Source organism: Apium graveolens, chromosome 6, assembly GCF_009905375.1.
Source record: "Apium graveolens cultivar Ventura chromosome 6, ASM990537v1, whole genome shotgun sequence".
Lineage (NCBI taxonomy): Eukaryota > Viridiplantae > Streptophyta > Magnoliopsida > Apiales > Apiaceae > Apium > Apium graveolens.
The window spans coordinates 179,536,937-179,558,255 of record NC_133652.1 but is presented as its reverse complement, the minus strand read 5'-3'; the positions used below and the strand labels follow the sequence as shown (position 1 = coordinate 179,558,255).

The following is a 21,319-nucleotide window of genomic DNA, read 5'->3' as shown; positions in this document are numbered from 1 at the left end:
CCTCCAAAAGAAACAGAATTATGCACCATCTGAATAGTGCCCGGCTTGATTTCAAAGGTGTTAGCTTGAATAGCCGGATGAAGGATGCTTGACTGAATGTCATCAATTTTAGGCCGAGAAAAATCCATAAGAGCTGGATCAGCTTGAACAATACGATCTCCCATGTTTAACTGTTCTTTCTGCTCAGTTCCTGAATCCGAATCCTCAAAATCTAACTTCTCCGGAATATCAAGAACTTCGTCTGTCTCCTCAGCTGTATCTAAAGTCCTCTTGCGAGCACGAGAACGAGTTTGCATAAACGCTTGCTAAAGTACCTGAAACACAACCGGAAAAAATAAGTAACTACTACGTCCTAATCACTGAGTCCTAATGACCAATGATGGTAAGTACATAAACTAAACAAATACGCCGAGTCCCCGGCAGCGGCGCCAAAAACTTGTTAGGGCGAAAACACGCGCTAATATTCACGCAAGTGTTATGGATTAAAACTACTATATGTAATTACTGTATTTAATACTAAGGAACGTGAGCTTCGAGGCTCGATTTGACTGCTCTTGTGTTTCGTGACTCAATCTGCCTTAACAAGATGCCTACGTACCTTGCTGATTGCCAAGGATCAAGTCAAAAAACGTAGTTCTGATTTGTGGGGTGAGGCCCCTTATATAGATGCGGGAGTCCTTGAATTGGACTTGGTATAGGAGGCTTGGTGGATAAGCCTCTGAATTAGGATAGACTTAGGAGTCCTAGGAAGTAGGAAGTTGATTCCTTATCCTTTCAGGTCCCCTTGAGGCTAATCTCTAAGGATTTATATCCTCATCGGGACTCTTTTCAACATCTGATTTCTCCCTTATTAATTAATTACGAAATTAATTAATAATCAGGGCTTTTTGGGCCTTTTTTATTCCACCAGGCCTAATCTGATCCGTCAGACTTAACCTTTCTGGTCTGAATATTATACATCTTATTATTATCGGGCCTAGCAGCCCATTAATTATAAAATCAGGACTTATTTATCCCTATCATTTGCCCCCCAACTTTTGGGAAACATTGATTAGGTTTCGCAAAAGTTAAATCTATTCGTTCCCTTACAGGGTTTCGTTTTTGCGTAAAGTGTGGAGCGACCTACACATTTACAACGAATCTTCCTTTTATTCAGAAATTATCTTAATTTCCAGGAATTTTTCCCTAATTTTCTGGAATTTTCCCTAATTTTCTGGGATTTTTCCTAATTTTCTGGATTTTTTCCCTTAATTTCTGGGATTTATCCTAATTTTCCTGGATTTATTCCTTATTTCTGAAAATATTAGTATTTTTCAGAAATTATTTAAGGAATTTCCTTATTTTTTCTGGATTTTCCCTTAATTTCTGGGATTTATCCTAATTTTCCTGGATTTATTCCTTATTTCTGAAAATATTAGTATTTTTCAGAAATTATTTAAGGAATTTCCTTATTTTTTCTGGATTTTCCCTTAATTTCTGGGATTTATCCTAATTTTCCTGGATTTATTCCTTATTTCTGAAAATATTAGTATTTTTCAGAAATTATTTAAGGAATTTCCTTATTTTTTCTGGATTTTCCCTTAATTTCTGGGATTTATCCTAATTTTCCTGGATTTATTCCTTATTTCTGAAAATATTAATATTTTTCAGAAATTATTTAAGGAATTTCCTTATTTTTTCTGGATTTTTCCCTTAATTTCTGGGATTTATCCTAATTTTCCTGGATTTATTCCTTATTTCTGAAAATATTAATATTTTTCAGAAATTATTTAAGGAATTTCCTTATTTTTTCTGGATTTTTCCCTTAATTTCTGGGATTTATCCTAATTTTCCTGGATTTATTCCTTATTTCTGAAAATATTAATATTTTTCAGAAATTATTTAAGGAATTTTCCTTACTTATTCCCCCTTTTTTTTTTTTTTTTTTTTTCAGAATAAATAAATAAATAAATATTAATATTTATTCCCTCTTTTTTTTTTTTTTTTTTTTTTTTTTTTATACAGTTTTCGACCAGGAATCCATTCGACCAGGATCCTGGTCGAATTAACCCCCATATTGCCCTGGTCGACAGCTTTTCGGGCAGGATGCTTTCGATCAGGAATCCTGGTCGAATTTCGGCCAGGATTTTTCTTTTAATTTTTTTTTTTTTTTTTTTTTTTTTTTACAATTTTCGACCAGAAAATTTTCGACCAGAAATTTTGTTCCTTTCGGTCAGGAGTCCTGCTTTTTGACCGAATTAACCTTCATTTGTTGCCCAGGTCGATGCAAATTCGGGCAGGGCTCATTCGATCAGGAATCCTGGTCGAATTTCGGCCAGGATTTTCACCCCTTCCTCTCTCTTTTTTTTTTTTTTTTTTTTTTTTTTTTTTTTTTACAATTTTCGACCAGAAAATTTTCGACCAGAAATTTTGTTCCTTTCGGTCAGGAATCCTGCTTTTTGACCGAATTAACCTTCATTTGTTGCCCAGGTCGAAGCAATTTCGACCTCCTGTATTTCGACCAGGATTTCCCCATGATTCCTGGTCGAATTGGGTCATATTCCTGATCTTTTTATCCATTTCTCCCTGGACTTTATTTTTGGGCCACCTTCACTTAGCTGGGCCTTCATTCTTTTGGCCCATTATGACTGGATTTTGGGTTATGGGCTGTTAACCTTAAATATCTGGGCCCTTTTCTGGGCTTTTTAAACACTTGGGCCCTTAGCTGGGCTTTATTTTTTCAAGGTTTTTTTTTTTTTAGAATTGGGCCTCATTTCTAAGCCCAAATTCCAAACTCTTCTAATATCTTTCTGGATTCTTCCAAAATCTTGAAAAAACTCAAGTTTTTCTTTTGATTTTTTTACTAGAATTCTCTTGAATTTTCCAGGAACTTCCAGAACCTTCCAACTTTTGGGCCCAAATGGGCTTTTTAAGGTCCATTATCCATTTATTTCTCCTATATATAGGTGGGATGAGAGTGTGATTCTTCACACCTCTCATTTCATTTCTCTTCACCTACAACTTTCTAATCTTCTCCTCTCTCAAATCCACTCCTTCTTCCTCCCAAGTCTTTTCCAGTCTTTACTAGATGGCCGACAAGAGTTCCGAGAGGGCGGCCAAGATAGCCTCGGCTTCAAAACGAGGTAAGGATATCGAGATCCGCTCTTCATATATGTCTTTAATTGATATGATTAATACTAGGGGGGATGAATATCCTTCCACTGCACATCTCGACTCCTTTAATCACTGTAATACTTGGCATAACATAGATTTCAATAAACTAAATGCTCGTTATAACGTCCCTCCTCCCTTTAGACTAGTTCCAGTCTCTGGTGGTGACCGTACTTGCCACTGGAGGCCTGATACTCTCTTCATCTACACCGACGCCCTTAATGCTGGGCTTAGGTTCCCTTTTCATCCTTTTATCCCTCATCTTTTGGCTGACTTACAAATTAACCCGTGTCAGCTTCCTCCAAACGCCTGGAGGAATATTCTATGTTTTATGGTTTGTTGTCTTAGGGAGGGCTTTCCTCTTTCTGTAGCCGTTTTTAGGAAAGTCTTTCAATGTTACAATAGTTCTTCCAATATTTGTGGCTGGGTTTATGTCAAACAAAGGCCCAAAAGCAAACATATCTTTAACAGCGCCTCTATTCCGGATAATAATCCAAATTGGAGGAATAGTTTCGTCGGGTTACGTTGGGAGAATGGCGATTGGGGCACGCTCTTTCGATCTTCCTTCGGGAAGGTCAGTGATGGTAGCCTCAAATCCATTCACTTAACTCCTGAAGAAACTATCATTTATAATGGGCTCACTCAGGATGATGGCACCACCACCAGCTGGACTCTTTTAGAAGAGTTTTCCCTGATTCATGTGGGACTATCCTCTGTTTCTCAACAGGGTATTTCTCTTCCCTTCTCAATTTTTCTTTATTTCACGCATTATTAACATCACTTATTTTGTCTTTTGCTTTGTTTCAGCTGCTAAGGAGATTAACGAGGACAATGTCCCCTTGGTCGAGGAAACAGCTAGGATGAAGAAAGCTCGGTTAGCAGGCCTAGACACCAGAGGAAAGGCGACAGAGCCTATCTTCTTGAGAAAGCACAAGGAGCCTATGGGGGAGGCTTCAACTGAAGGAGCTGAGGGCCATAATGCTCCTATCACTGCTGCTGCCCCTGCTGCTGCTGCTACAGGCGCCTTTCAGCCTCTCTGGGGATTCCGCCGAGGGGATACCGTGGTTGGTTCCACGAAGCATGCTTGGGATTGGTCCTACCATAGCGTGACCCCAAAGGACTTTACTGATGTGGTGGCCACCCCTGACCTTGAGAGGATTAAGCTCATGGGAGCCCAGTCTCTGGCTTCGGTATGCCTTCTCTTTTTTAAACTTATTTCTCGTTCTTGTAGCACTTTCTTGCCTTATACTTTGTTAATTGTTTTGTTTCAGTCTAACGCCTACTTTCAAGGCGCTGTGAGGCAAGCCGAATCATGGAAGCGGGCTTCTGATAAGGCCGATAATGCCCTCAGGAGGCAGCAGAAGAAGTATGCTACCCTGGAGAAGAAGCTCAAGCGCAAGGAGGAAGAACTCGGAGAGTCTAACGCCGAGCTGGTGGTACTTCGGGCGGAGAAGGATAAAGCTATAGACAATTATCTGGACTCGGAGGAGTTTGCCCAATCCATGAGGATTAGGGATGATTCAGTCTTTCCCGAGTTTTTTAGGACTGGCTGGGACACGGCCCTTGGGACCGTGAACGAGGCTTGTCCTGATATTAACCCGGCGGACTACATCTGCCCTGACGATGAGGCTTTGCTACAGAGGTTTCGTACCCGAGTAGTTGTCTCGGATCATGTTCCTCAGGATCCACTTCTTCCTCCTCCCGAGTCTTTTTCCAGACCTGCTGAGGATGACAGCTCTTCCTCCTCCGAGACGACGGAGACATCTAGCGAGAGCGGAGAAGACGATGATATGGACGCCGAGGGCACCTCAGCTCCTTAGAGCTTTTTCAGCCCTGCGTGGCTTTTTTTATTTTCGAGACTTTATTTATCAAACTTTTGTAACATCTATCAGATCTATCTCATTTATCACCTTTTATGCTTTGCATCCATGCATTTGATTTTTATTTGTTAGGCCACAATCATACTTTGAAGAACTTATGAATTTCATAAAATTGTCTGGGATTCGTCCCTTACACAAGTCTTAATAAATTTCGTAATAAAACTAAAACATATAAATCCTAAGCAAGCAAAGCTTCAAGGTGCTTTTCAACCTACTCGCCATCCTGACGAGTGAGAATCGTACTTCGACCATCTTACACGTAGTAAACCTTCAGGTTTTGTGCGTGCCAGGTTCTCGGGACTTCAAAACCATCCATAGTCTCCAGCTTGTAGGTTCCTCTACCCTGAACGCTCTTGACTCTATACGGCCCTTCCCAATTTGGGGCAAGCTTTCCTTTCTGTCCGACACCAGAAGCCTCTATTTTTCTCAAGACTAGGTCACCTTGTTTGAAAAACCTCTCTTTAACCCTTAGGTTGTAGTAGAATGAAGCCTTTTTCTGATATTCTACTATCTTTGCGTGTGCTTTATCTCGTACTTCATCGATTAAATCCAGGGCTAACTTCTGCCCTTCCTCATTTTCTTTTTCATCAAAAGCCTGAATCCTTGGAGAAGAATGTGATATCTCCACGGGAACTACTGCTTCCGCCCCATATGCCAACATGAAAGGAGTTGCATCTGTCGTGACTCTACAGGTAGTCCTATAAGCCCATAATATGGGAAGTATCTCATCTACCCAATTATTTCTTGACTTTTCGATCCTCTTCTTTAGTCCATCCAGGATTATCCGATTTGCTACTTCCGCTTGCCCATTGGCTTGCGGGTGAGCCACAGAGGTGAATCGTAACTCAATTTCATTTTCTTCACAATACTTCTTGAATTCCTCATTGTTGAATTGCGTTCCATTGTCAGTGACGAGGATACGGGGAATTCCATATCGGCACATAATGTTTTCCCACAGGAATTGTGCAACCTGCTTAGTTGTGATTTTGGCCAAAGGTTTGGCTTCGATCCACTTGGTGAAATAATCAATGGCTACAATCAGAAACTTCCTTTGTGCTGTGGCCATAGGAAAAGGCCCTAGAATATCCATCCCCCACATAGCAAAGGGAATAGGTGAGTTGATAGAGGTCAGCATCTCGGGGGGTTGTCTGGCGACTGGTGCATGCTTCTGACAACGATCACACTTCTTTACATATTCTTTGGCATCAGCCATCATTTCTGGCCAATAGAAGCCTAAACGAGTTATCTTATGAGCCAAGGCCCTGCCCCCCAAGTGTTGCCCACAAATGCCTTCATGCACTTCCTCAAGAGCCAAGCGTGCCTCATCGGGCCTGAGACACCTCAAGTAAGGAACCACGAAAGATCTTTTATATAGAATCCCATCTATCAAAGAGTACCTTAGTGCTCGAACAGTTAACTTCCGTGCCTCAATTGTATCGCTTGGCAACCAACCGGTCTGAATGTGAGCCTTGATGGGATCAATCCATGACGTCCCCAAGCCTACGGGAGCCACAAGTTTAACATCTATGCTTCGTGTCTTCAAAACACGGAAGTACACACTTCCTGAACTTTCTTCAATCTCAGATGAAGCAAACTTTGATAGCGCATCTGCTTTAGCATTTTCTTCCCTTGGAATGTGTTCAACATGGCATTCATTAAATTGGGTCATCACAGCCCTTACTAGGCGAACATACTTTGCCATCGTATCATCCCTTGCTTCAAATTCTCCCTTTACCTGGGATATGATCAACTTCGAGTCTCCACGGACCTTTAAGTTTTTGACCCTAAGTGTCCCAGCTAGACCAAGGCCAGCAATCAGGGCTTCATACTCTGCCTCATTGTTTGTGGTTGGGAAGTCTAGCTTCATGGCATACTCAATTAAGAATCCATCAGGGCTTTGCAAAACCAACCCTGCTCCACTGGAATTTGTTTTTGATGCTCCATCAAAATAGAGAACCCAATATTCTTTCTCCTTGTCCCCATTGTCGACTCCCTTGTCTTGAGGTGTGGTATCTTCATAGAGAACCCAATATTCTTTCTCCTTGTCCCCATTGTCGACTCCCTTGTCTTGAGGTGTGGTATCTTCCTGCCCCCCGACTTCTTGGTTGGGTATGGTACATTCCACCACGAAGTCAGCTAGTGCCTGGGCTTTTATGGCCATACGTGGCTTATACTTGAGATCGAACTCTCCCAACTCTATTGCCCACTTAATTAGTCTCCCACTTGCCTTGGGACTGTGAATGATATTTCTCAGTGGCTGATTTGTTAGCACTTCAATTTGGTGAGCTTGAAAATAAGGACGCAGCTTTCTTGAAGCCATCACCAAGGCTAAAGCGAATTTCTCAATGGCTGAATAATTCAACTCAGCACCACGCAAAATTTTGCTGACATAGTATACGGGTTTCTGGACTTTCAGTTCCTCCTTAACCAACACCGCGCTCAAGGCGCTTTCCGAAACAGCCAAGTACAAGAATAAAACTTCACCCAGAACTGGCTTGGCCAACAACGGGGCCTGGCCCATATACTTCTTTAACTCTTCAAATGCCTTCTGATTTTCCTCACTCCATACAAAGTCTTTGATGTTCTTTAATGACTTGAAGAATGACAAGCACTTGTCTCCTGACTTGGAGATGAATCGTCCTAGCGCAGCAACCCTTCCTCTGAGTTTCTGAACATCCTTGACAGTTTTTGGGGGTTCCATGTCCAGGATTGCCTTTATTTTATCGGGGTTAGCCTCAATTCCCCTCTTTGAGACCATCAATCCCAAGAATTTTCCAGATCCTACTCCGAAAGCACACTTCGTGGGATTCAACATCATCTTGTGGTACCTCAGGACCTCAAAAGCTTTCCTCAAATGGGTTATATGATCAGTCTTTACTAGACTCTTGACTAGCATGTCATCAACATAGACTTCCATAGTCTTCCCAATAAGATCCTTAAAAATTTTATTCACCAACCTTTGATAGGTGGCTCCTGCATTCTTGAGACCAAACGCCATAACAAGATAACAATAAACACCAAAGTCAGTGATAAATGATACCTTTGGAATGTCATCCTTATGCATTTTGATTTGGTTGTATCCGCTAAATCCATCCATGAAACTCAGCATCTCATGTCCAGCGGTGGCATCAATCAAAGTATCAATTCTAGGCAGCGGAAAACAGTCTTTGGGACATGCATCATTCAGATCGGTGAAGTCTATACACATCCTCCACTTTCCATTAGCCTTCTTCACCATTACAGGGTTTGCTAACCACTCCGGAAATTGAATCTCCTCAATGAAACCAGCCTCTAAGAGCTTTTCCACTTCCTGCTTTATAGCCTCTTGTCTTTCCGGGGCAAAATTTCTTTTCTTTTGTTTCACTGTCTTCCGGCTTGGATCCACGTTTAACTTGTGGGTAATTAACCCCGGGTCTATGCCTGGCATATCAGCTGCTGACCATGCAAACACATCACTATTTTCTTGCAAAAATTTCACTAACTTCCCTTTAAGGGGCTCCTCTAATGTAGCTCCAATGAAATTCATCCTCTCAGGATTCTTGGGATCTAAAGGAACCGAATCCAATTCTTCTGCTGGCCTTCCTCTATTCTCATCATTTTCTCGAACATCCATATCTTCAATAGGAAGAACCTGCCCCCCGACTCCATCTGCCCTCAAAGAGGCCACATAACAGCTTCTAGCCATTTTTTGATCTCCCCTCTCTTCTCCAATCCCGTTTCGGGTGGGAAACTTCATGACTGAATGGTAGGAAGAGGGGACTGCCTTGAAGGCATGTATCCCTGTTCTCCCCATGATAGCATTATAAGTTGAACTAGCCTTTACCACCACAAAATCCAGCATCTGCGTTGCTTGCCTTGGCTCCGTACCTATGGTGGTTGGTAATTTAATTATCCCTTCCACAGGACATTCTACTCCAGCAAATCCATATATCGGCATGTCGGTTGGTGTCAACTGGGAGTCGTTATACCCCATCCTTAGAAAGGTGTCGTGGAGCAAGATATCCACAGAAGCACCATTATCCACAAGGACCCTCTTAACCGGGCTATTTCCTATTATCGGCGTTATGACCAGCGGGTCGTCATGGGGAAACTTCACACCCTCTAGGTCGGAATCATCAAAAGCCAATGTCACTTCTGTCCTGGCCCTCTTCGGGGCTTCTCCAACAATATGCATAACCTCTCTAGTATATGCCTTTCTGGAATTTTTGGACAATCCAGCAGCAGTTGGACCTCCAAAGATCGTGTTTATCACAGGCCCTCGAGGTCTCGGCCCTCCATAAATGGTGTTTATAACTGGTCCTCTAGGTTGGGGATTCCGCCCCTGATCATCTTGGTCCCTCCTACGATCTTCAAAGTTCTTCCTTCCATTACTATTTCTGTCTCCTCCATCTCCAGTATACTTGTTCAATCTTCCTTTTCGAATCAAAAACTCAATTTCATCTTTCAACTGCCTACACTCATCGGTGTCATGGCCAACATCTTTGTGAAACCTGCAATACTTGCCCTTATCTAGCTTGGCGGGATCAGCCTTCAAGGGCTTAGGCCAGCGAATATCTCTGTCTTTCTCAATCTCCATCAAAATCTGACTTCTGGGAGCATTCAGCTTAGCGTATTCAGTGAACTTTTGCCCAGGTCCTCCCTTCTTGGGGGTTGAATCAGGGTTTTGTTCAGTTCTAGGATATTTATCCTTAGCGATATACTCCAAATCAGTTTTTCGTTTCTTGCCTCCAGTGGGCTCATTACTTACTACGGTCTTCCTCATACTTTCTTCAACCTTGATATACTTCCCTGCCCTCTCTTGGAGCTGCAACATGCTCTCAGGGGGTCGTTTGGCCAAAGACATCTTGAAAAACTCATCCCTAGTTCCTTGTTGCAGTGCTATCATGGCTACCTTATCATCAAGGTCTGGGACTTTTAAAGCCTCCTTTGTAAAACGATTCAGGTAATCTCTTAAGGATTCCTTAGCTCCCTGCACAAGACTCATAAGAGATGCTGAACTTTTCTCATGGACTCTTCCACTGATGAATTGCTTAATAAAAGCCTGACTTAATTCTCTGAATGATCCAATAGAATTTGGGGGTAGGCGACTGTACCATCTTTGAGCCATACCCGACAGGGTTTGAGGAAAGGCCCGACATTTTATAGCATCGTTCACGGGTTGCAGCAGCAGTGCATTAGAGAATGTCCTAACATGATTAGCGGGGTCTCCCGTGCCGTCATAGGCTTTGATAGTGGGCATCTTGAATTTCCTTGAGATATGGGCATTCATTATTTCTTCTGTGAAGGGTGGAGTTGGATCATCAGGATCTCCAAGGGGAAGGAGATTGCTTGGATCAGTTCTTGGGACAGCAGCCCTTCTTCTTACCGGACCATCCAGGTCTATGATGGGAGGAGGATTTCTCCCCCTAGGAGATATGTGGGTTCTGGTGGCTTGGTGAGCCTCCAAGTCCCGTCTCAGCCTTTGGATTTCAGCCTCATGAGCCCTGATCTTTTCCTGCACTTCTTGGGGATTCGCCCCTGGGGTGCTTTGGGGGCGTTGCCTTCCATCGGCCATTGGCTCTTTTCCAGGACGCCTCCTTCTCGGGGCCACTTCATCATCCGAAGATTCGGAGTCTCTCTCAGTGTATGGACCAGAAAATTCCCGATCCTCAGGGATAGGATCCAAACCTCGTATATAGGGGGGCGACCGCCCTCGTGCTTCGCTTCGCCCAGCATATCCACTTCCTCCAACCTCAGGGTGAAGGGGCATCCCATAAGGGGGGTTAGTAGTAACAATAGTTGAGTATTCATACCCGACGGGTCGAGAATTCACAGGTATATGTATTTGTTGAACTTGAGGATTCGTACCTTGAACAGTCGGGGGAGTTGTCCCTTGTGGCTGAGGATGAGTTGCCCCTGTCTGGGCTTCCCCCTGAGTAGATGCATAAGTTGAATGGGGAGGAACCTCCACGGTTGATGAAATCACCTGGGTTGTCCCTGATGGTGTTCCCTCCTCCAGAGTGCTGGTTGTTCTCCGTGTTCTCGCCATGGTTGTTGTTGCGTATTCCCACAGACGGCGCCAAATGTTATGGATTAAAACTACTATATGTAATTACTGTATTTAATACTAAGGAACGTGAGCTTCGAGGCTCGATTTGACTGCTCTTGTGTTTCGTGACTCAATCTGCCTTAACAAGATGCCTACGTACCTTGCTGATTGCCAAGGATCAAGTCAAAAAACGTAGTTCTGATTTGTGGGGTGAGGCCCCTTATATAGATGCGGGAGTCCTTGAATTGGACTTGGTATAGGAGGCTTGGTGGATAAGCCTCTGAATTAGGATAGACTTAGGAGTCCTAGGAAGTAGGAAGTTGATTCCTTATCCTTTCAGGTCCCCTTGAGGCTAATCTCTAAGGATTTATATCCTCATCGGGACTCTTTTCAACATCTGATTTCTCCCTTATTAATTAATTACGAAATTAATTAATAATCAGGGCTTTTTGGGCCTTTTTTATTCCACCAGGCCTAATCTGATCCGTCAGACTTAACCTTTCTGGTCTGAATATTATACATCTTATTATTATTGGGCCTAGCAGCCCATTAATTATAAAATCAGGACTTATTTATCCCTATCAGCAAGTATACGCGTTCGCAAGTAATATAGAATACTTTCTAGTTCGTTCCCTCAGAGACTCAGACTAAATTATTGTCTAATTAAACTCACTCACCAATGTATGATTACTTCTCAATGTTAAGACACTAACACTTAAAATTATTGATTAAATATTAACTACAATTAACTACTTAATTAACCACTTAACTAACACTTCAATTTATCAATAATAAAACACTCATGAGATCACAACTTCATTATTACTTCCTTCTATAGCCATTTTTATTACCTTTAGCATGTGACATTGATGATATTAATCGAATAACACGAAACTGATAAAAGCCAACTTTCATTGTACTAATACCATTCTACCAAGCATCCACAATTAAGATAGAAGTTGAATAGTCATCAATTATGTTGAGTTCCTATATGTCTACAGAAATTGACAACACAACGAATTAAGCCCAAGTTATTCCTTTTGATTACATAGGGCAAATAAAACTGTTAGAGTTACCCACTAATCATGCACAACATACATGATCCTATGCTAGCATGGCAAGTTCTAAATCTCAAGATCCACCATCGCTTCACAAGAGATTAACACCCTATCTTATATGTTCGCGACGCACATAAGACGAATACGCACAACCAATACTAGATATCATACAATCATCACACACTAAAGTATTAAACAATTAACTAAAGAATTCCATAATAAATCCGTTGCAACCCCATGATCACGATTAGCCCATAATAGCACTTATCGTCATCATGGGTTCATATGAAATCATGATAAACAAACACAAGAAAATAATAACTAAACCAATTATATTAAAACAGAGTACGTCACAAGAATAAATAAGTTCAAAGCAAGAAAACTAGCATCCAACGTTACAACGAAACAAGAATCACAAGAAGATATGCTTCCTCTTCGTTGCGGTGTGCTAAATCGGTCTTCTTCCTTATCTCCTTCGCTCCTTGCGTAAAAACACAATCTTCTTTTTATCCACCTTGTGAAAACGTCTCAAATCTACTTATATAATAGTCCCATAAAACTCAGATTACATATAAGTGGAAACCAAACAGAAGTAGAAGTCCTAAAATAATTTGTCTTTTTTCCCGACCCTGCGCGGCCGCTCAGGGCGCTCAGACCTCTACTGGTGAACACATGCCAAGGCTTATTCTTGATGATTCATCCCCCGAAATGCAACCAAAACCCTGAAATGCATAAACACTAGAAAAACGCATCAAATACACAAAATACTTGATTTCAAGACACCAATTTAAGCCATTTTAAGACGTTCTAAGTGGTATAAAATGCCACTTATCAGCATGCTACTGAAATTTCATTATATATTTATGTTTAGCCATGCATGCTAGTTTTAAGATATTAAAATGATGATCAACCATGCTTTTCATGCTACTCTTTTTAAAATCATGTTGCTATGTCTAAAAATCTATAAATTCGAAATATGTGTGCTTAAAATAGATTGTTTCCATGATAAATTTCTTATTAATAGTTAAAAGAAGATATATTTCATGATTATTAAGGACGAGTAATAGGTACAAGCCGAATTTGCAAGCATTTAAACTTTATGCCTAGCCGAAATCTTGTTATGTGTTTTCCATGAGTTGCATGTTATATTTTACTTGCATGTTGTTGATTCTTGGGCATGGATGATCTCCCCTTCTGTTGAGGCACTATTTTAGGACATTAAGACACTAGGTTTTCTTTGGAAAGAGTTGGATGCTTGGTTATTAAGTGGGAGTCAAGGTGGAAAGGGATTAGTTAGTGTTTGCATTTTTCCAGATTTGATGCACTAGTTTATGGGGAAGTTTTGAATGAGCATTTGTTGTGCACTTTGAGGCCCAAGCCACCAGAAGCTAGAATTCGGAGTATATAAAAGGTTTTAGGTGTTTTTTGAAGGTTTATAAGTCGTTTGGTTAGGTGCACAAGTGAAATCACAAAATTTGTCCAGAAGGTGACAGTTTTGTTGCAACTTAGAAATAGGAAGTTTTGACCATGTCATGGGTAGGCCCTCATTAGGCCCTGTTGGGACTTCGTTAGAGAGAGTGTCAGAGGAGTTTTTCCAGCCATAGTTCATAGGATTTGAGTTAGAACCATGTGTCACAAGTTAGTTCAAGTCAGGGCGTTTTCTTCCCAGAAAAATAGGGGAACCATAGACTTTAAGCTTAGGCTCAAGGAGGCCCAAGCTAGGACCTTGAGCCACATCAAGTTTGGGAGATTCCTTATGGTCAGAAGAGTCTAGTGTAAAAGTTTTGGAGGTAAACTTGTAGTTTAAGAGTGTCTAATGCACTCAAGAAACCATAGATGTCATTCTGAAATTTTCCTTAGTGAGCACTTTCACTTATCACATAGTTTTAGAATACTTAGGAGTGAGACGTAGGTTGACCACTATGGTTACAAGATAGTATAAAGCCAGTAGAGTAAAAGGCCCAAGTGGGGGTCAATAGGTTTTGGATAGTTAAGTAAAGGCACAGTGAGTAAGGAAGCCAAAATTTAGAGACTTTGTCTAGTTTAGCGACCAAGTGACTTAAGTTGTGAGTCGAGATCATCCAAGCCTAGTGTTGCATTATGGTGTGTGTGATATTATTTGGTATTAAAATATGATATGTGAGTATATGTGGCTATGTGTACAATTATATTTATAAGGTGAATATAAATTGCGTGCATATAGGCCTAAGTGCCATTTATGTTGTAAATAGGTTAAGTTGGTGAGAATATATTATAATGAGGATTATTATTATTTATGTAGGATCTCGAGACGAGGGTAAACTTGCCATAAAGGTCGAGTGAAGCTTCCAGTTGCTCCTACCAGCCAGACCAGACCAGCCTTTCTCAAGACAAGTGATTCAACCTGTCTTTTGTACTCACTGCAAATGTGTAACAATTAGTTCATATATATTGATGCGATTATCCTAAGTCATTTTGTTATACTTGAACCAAGCGAATCTTAAGTCTATCTTTGAATTATATAGAAATTCCATGAACCCTCAATTATGTATTGCAAGTAGATTAAAGGTCTTATCACGTTAGTATATTAAAGTAATTGGAATGCCATGATAAAATAAAGAGTTGTTATAATACTTGATTGATCCTCTTGATTAACATGCTAATGATTCCCAAAGTATTGATATCTCACCTGATGCTTGAACCCCTATAGAAACTTTACCTTGATAACTAAAAGCCAGATATTCATCAAAGTTGTCCATAATTGAGTGATACCCCTCTTTCTTACCCTAAAGTTTGACAATCCTGATATACCTTGAGCTAAAGATCATTTTTTCATACCTTATCACCCTTAGTATTCATGAAGCTTATCTTTTTGATGTTCTAGCACTTGTACCCTGCCGAGAACCATTGTTTTAAGACTAGTTTGGCATTACTCTTTCATAATACCCAATAGCCTTGCTAAATTTCCTTGTCCAAGTTCTTGTATATGGAAACCTTTCAGTTACCCTAATAGAGTAAAGTCTACTGGATCATGGCCTTGAGATTTTGTGACATATTTCCAGTGTTTCAAGTTGATCTATAATCCCCTGATAAAAATGTTTACTACTTAAGAGATTTTTTTTATAAATCGGCATCAGTTTTTGAAATGATTAAAATGTGGATTTTTAGTCCCAAAGGGGGATAAATGTTTTCTTTGAATAGTGGATCTGGACTGAGACGCGAGTCATTTCCACACGTATATTGTAGGCTTAAAAGTTGCCTAGGGATCCCATTAATGTTTTAGAACCCATCGAGATTCGGGATTACTTCGCGACTGATCACCGGCTGTAATCCGTAGCGTCATAAAATGATTTTGATTAAGATATGATTTTGAAAATGTTTTGATACAACAATGATGCCATCACCAAAAAATTTCATCTCTGATTATTATCAATTATATCTTCACATTGTCATTCTTTAATATATATCTCGATTTATGTTTTGTATCGTATTGTTTAGCACTTGTTGAGCATTTGGCTCACTCTTTGCTTTACCCTGATATTACAGCTAGCAGCTATGGTTAGATTCAAGCAGACAACACGTAAGACCTGTGACGCTGATGCGTATATCCGAGCTCAGGTAGAATAAGAGATAGTTTTGTGTGAGGACTCGATATTAAAATCAGTTGTAATAGATGGTAGTGTTGGGCTGTTCCAAACCCTAAACTGTAAGATCTTGGATTCGGTTATGTTTACTTTCATCTAAATATTGTAATAGTTATATTTATTTTGTTTGTTAAGTTGGGGGTGTGACACTCATACTTGAAATGAATATTAAATAACCAAAGATATATTTATACGAAAGTACTATCTTTATTTGAATAATCGAAAATAAGTTTGATTATCGAAACATTATTCTTTAATAAAATAAAGAATATTATTTAGTAAATAATCGGAGTCATAAGTCCTCGAATGAATATTCAAAATAATATTCATTAAATAAATATTAATTAAATAGAATAAACAGAGTCATAATCCTCGAATGAATATTCAAAGTAATATTCATTAAATAGAATAAATAGAGTCATAAATCCTCGAATGAATATTCAAAGTAATATTCATTAAATAGAATAAACAGAGTCATAAGTCCTCGAATGAATATTCCAAGTAATATTCATTAATAAAAATAAAGTTATCGAATAAACCTTATTCGATTAATAGTTTTGAAAACTATATCTATATATATATATATAATATACTCGGGAACATCGACTCCCGGTTTAGAAAATGTTCACCTTTGGGTCCCCTATACTAAGGGTATACGCATCTACTGCTCATCTCTAGCATAGGTATTATGCAACTTATAAGAAATTGAATCAACAATTAGATATCAAGATTACGAAACAGACATGCATATATACCATATCACATGCTCCAATATATCACAAGATTTGCTAATAACAATCATGCACTTATCACAAGATAATGCATATACATATATTTACATCACAACAACAATATAACGGGTAGAAAACTTGCCTGAGTGCTCCCGGATAGACTTAAGCTTAGAGTGGGCCCGATAACCAATGAACAATAACATAAGTTGGAATTAACCCCCGGTCGCTTAAGAAACTAGACTTTAACCAATTGAACCCTAACGTTCACTTTTGCGCTTAATGATTCACTTAAGTCGCTCGAGTACCCTCGGCTCCACCATTTTTAATAATTTAACCATTAAGAATTTTATGGCGATTCTTTCGCGAGTACTCTACAAACTGCCTAGTCCACTTTACATAATTGTTTCATACTCCAATTAGTCATTTAAGGTCCTTAACCAAGGTTTCAAAGTAAGGCGAGGGGTAATGGTTCGGTCGCGAAACACCGTTACTTAAAACGGTCGTTTCTCCTAAACCGTACGTCGGATTCAAGCGAACCACATATCAAAACGAAGCTCGTAACATGAGCTATCTAATCATGGCAATGGTCAAAACCTAAAAGTGAGTTCACGGGTCCTGATGTTAAGAACAAAAACAGTCTAAAGTAAATCGGGCATTACGACGACTATGTTTACGCGATTACCAAATTTTATACTACTCCAAATCAATCCACAATCAACCCACAATCATTACTACAACCAAACTCCATCCATACACTACTACAACAGACCCAACATCTCAATATTTCCAATTTATACTACTTCTCAATCATGAACTAAAAGCTTACTTAAGTTCACTAACTAATAATCAAGATTTACAACTCCAAAAACATCACAAAACCAACAACTCTCTAAATACACAATAATCATGCCTCTCATGAACTATACTACTCATAATAAGCTTTTAACATTCAATAATAATTCTAGGTTAAGAGATTATACCTTCCTTGTGAGTAGGAGTAAGTAATGAGCTTGAAACGACCTTGGAAAATCCTTACTAAAGCTTTATCTAAACAAAAACACAAGATCAAAATTTCAAGTTCTTGAAAAACACTATTCACTCTCTTCTTCCATAAATTATTGGAAGAGATTTGTTATGGAATTGGAAGCTTAGATTCATAGGATATCTATATCTATGTATAAGGAACCTTGGATAATTACCTAATGATTTAACAAAGCTTGGATCTTGGTTTTGGATTTTTTTCTCCTTGAAATGGAAGGAAGGCCGAGAGCTTGATGTTCTTGAAAGTGAAAGTCAACTTGTGTTTTGTGTTTTTGATTTGTTTTGGCTTGGTTGCTTTGTTTTTGTTGTTAATTAACCTTTTACCATGGTAAAATTTGTGTGGCTTATAATCAACCAACAATTCCTTCCTATTGTGTTATGCTTATGTCATCCTCTTATGTCATCTTCCCACACTTGTCTTCTTCTTGTTGGTGTGATGACATCATCATCACTAAGCTCTTTGATTAACTCCTAATTACTTGGCTAATGATCGCTGATCTGTTATACGGTTCGCTTAACTTTTATTTTCATTTATTGTTTGAGGGATCATACCCGGGATCTTATTACTTGGGTTCCCTTAACCTTTCTCAATACATTATATTCCTTTTATGATCCTCTCTTATAATCCTTGAATTTAAATCCTTTTTATCCTGTTACCTTATACTCAATTCTTTCGGTATCTGGTGGATTTTCGGGAAAAATCAAAGTGTTCAAATTTGGATTCTGACAATCTTTACATACACTTATATATCATATAGAGTACTAATAAGATCTCAGAATAACAATAAAAGAACCCCTACAAAGTGTGGCATGAAAAGTTTTCTTATTCAGCATAATCAGCAAAATCACTATTCATAAGGGTTACAAAAAGTTCAAATTTTTTTGGGGTTATTACATGACTTGAGTAAGTGGAGTGAGATCATCCAAGATTAGTGATGCAATATAGAGTACTGATGTATTATTATGTACTTAAATGTGTTATGTGAGAATATGTGGCTATGTGAACTATTATGCTTATAAGGTAATTGTAAGCATGTATGTGTATATAGGCCTAAGTGCCAATGTGCTTAATTTCGGTTTATAATTAGGTTGAGTTGGTGAGAATATGTTATAATGAGGTTATTATTATTTTGTGTAGACTCGCGAGACGAGGGTAATCTTTCCATTAAAGTCGAGTAAAGCTCCCAGTTGCTCCTACCTGCTGGTCAAGTCAAGCCTTTTTCAAGGCAAGTGTTTCAACCTACCTTTTTGTTTACACTGCAAGTGTGTGTTAACCCAGCTTTTATATATGATGCAAGTATTCTAATTCACCTTGATATACATTTATACATGATCCAAGTATTTTCAAATCTATCTTTCGTATTATATGCAAGTGCCATGAACCCTCAAGTATCTATTGCAAGTAGTTTAACTTTACTTGAAGATTTCTATGCAAGTAATTCAAAAGTCATACCATGCTAGTATACCAAAGTAATTGTGATATTGAACCCTGTATAAGTTATACTCAGTAATCTTATCTTGACACCTAAAAGTCGGTTATTCCTTAAAGTTGTTCATGATTGCTTGATAACTCTATTCTTACCCCTAAACCATGATACCCTGTTATACCTTGAACTGATGCTTACCTTCTTTATATTTTAATACCTATGTCTTATCTGGAACCACTATATTTAACCTAGTTTGACTTAGTTCCTTTATACTATTCAATAACCCTGTTAAACCTCATTACCAAATCCCTTGTGAATAGAAACTTTGCAATTCCATTTGATAAGGTATCAGTCTAGTTGATCATGGCCTTAAAGTTGATTGAACCTATCCCATGTGCTTCGAAGTTGATCTAGAACCCTTGATAAAGATGTTCACTGTTTAAGAATTTAACCGTCGCTTGGCATCAGTTTTTAAAATGAAAAGTTAAAAGTGGATTTTCAGTCCTAAAGGGGGACGAATGTTTTCTTTAAATAGTGGACCTGGACTGAGACGCAAGTCCTTTCCTCTCTTAAATTATAGGCTTAAAGGTTGCCTAGGGACCCATAAATGTTCTAGAACCCAGCGAGGTTCGGGATTACTTCGCGGCTGATCACCGGCTGTAATCTGTAGCGTCATAAAAATGGTTTTGATAAAGAAATGGTTTTGAATTGTTTTGTTACAAATAAAAGATGCCATCACCCTGAAAGTTTATCTATTGTTACTATATTATTGGATCTTTCATTTCCATGGTTATTCTTTCATTCTTGTTATGAATTATATAGCACTTGTTAAGCATCACTACTTGTTTTCACCATGATATTTCAGCTAGCAGATACAGTTAGATTCAAGTAGACCGCCCGTAAGACTTGTGATGTCGATTCGTACGTTCGAGCTCAGGTAGATTAATGATCGTTTTGTGTGAGGACTCGATATTGAAATCAGGTTGTAATAGTTAATTGTATTGGGCTGTTCCAAACCCTAAACTGTAAGATCTTGGATTCGGGTGTATTTATTATCTTTTGTTAACTATTGTGATTATTCGTATAGTGTCTTTTGTTAAAATTGGGTTGTGACATATATTCCATTTGTTTCTTCTTCATCAACGGATATCCATCATCCATTGATAAGTTATTATACTTCAAATGATATATAGCACAGTAGTTATCCGATGATAGTCACAACTACACCTTCAACGGCTATTTTACATCCGTTAATAGTCACTGCACAAACACTTGACATTTCAAAATCTATTACAAGTGCATCTGACTTAGTAGTTGTTCAATCACTTCTAGGATTGAGGGAATGGAGTGAACTGAGTAAGAGTTTGGGTTGCACCCAGGAAAAAATAGAGGCTGAGAGTTCTATAATGCAAACTATTTCTTCCTGTGTGGCAAAAGTGAGTGAGGGGAGTTCCACCTTAGTTGGTGAAGATGAGGGTGTGAAGGTGGTGAGCCAGGGGTTCCTCTGATGCAATAATATAGAGAAAAAGAGAAAAATGTAAGTACATGAGGAATAAGGGTGGAAATCATTGCTAGTGAGTCAATGGATGTCAGTGATCCTGAAAAGGAAAGACTATATCAGCAAGAATACAAAGTTGTTATAGATTCTATTTCCTTTGATGCTGAGACATTTACTCATCCTGTTATAGCATATCAAACTTTGGTTATTCAGGGAATGAGGAGGCAGAATGAACATTGAATTTAGTACACACAACTGAATCAATGCAAGGGGCCAAAGGTGCAATATCTACACTGCCTCCTACAGCTAATGTTGATTCTGATTTTGGAGCTGATGATGATGAGTTTGATGAAGATTTTGGTGAAGATGCTGGCATGAACTTAGGGGGAGATGCATACCCTATTTCTAAAATAAATACTCATGAATGGATGCTTAAAAAGGAATGCAGCTCTCATCACTTCAACTCCACACTTTTCAAGTCAATCAATCAAACTCAAACAGATCTAGAAGCCACTACCAATGCTAGTACAAGGTCACTTCTTCAAGCCCATCTAGGTACCCTTAAAATTCATAAAATTCAAAATGTCAAAAGGGATCTAGATTTGGATGGTCTCAAACTCTCAATTGTTGAAGTGAAGAAGGACATATACACAAGGATGGATGAGAAGCATCCTGCAGCTACAATGAGAGAAATACGGCAAAAGCTCGGGAAGGAAAGTGACATAGCAAGAAAAGTTGAAGCCTTGAGTACAAGAATGTCTAATGTTGAAGACTCAGTGGCCACGATACCTCAAAATCAAGAAACTCAAATTCAGTTGCTCCAATAAATGGTGGCTACACAAACTTCAACCTATCCACTTCTACTTGCTGATAACAAAAAGGG

The 21,319-nt window shown here is 39.1% G+C and overlaps 1 protein-coding gene across 1 annotated transcript in view; it reads left to right on the top strand.

Moving 5' to 3' along the window:
- LOC141665611 (uncharacterized) overlaps nucleotides 1-5,135 on the top strand; it is a 50,775-nt gene extending 45,640 nt beyond the window's left edge. The window contains exons 2-3 of the mRNA XM_074471599.1: nucleotides 3,958-4,340; nucleotides 4,422-5,135. Of these exons, the coding sequence (XP_074327700.1) occupies nucleotides 3,958-4,340; nucleotides 4,422-4,970 (932 nt within the window). The 3' untranslated portion in view covers nucleotides 4,971-5,135. The remainder of the gene's footprint in view (nucleotides 1-3,957; nucleotides 4,341-4,421) is intronic.
- The last annotated feature ends 16,184 nt before the right edge of the window (nucleotides 5,136-21,319 follow it).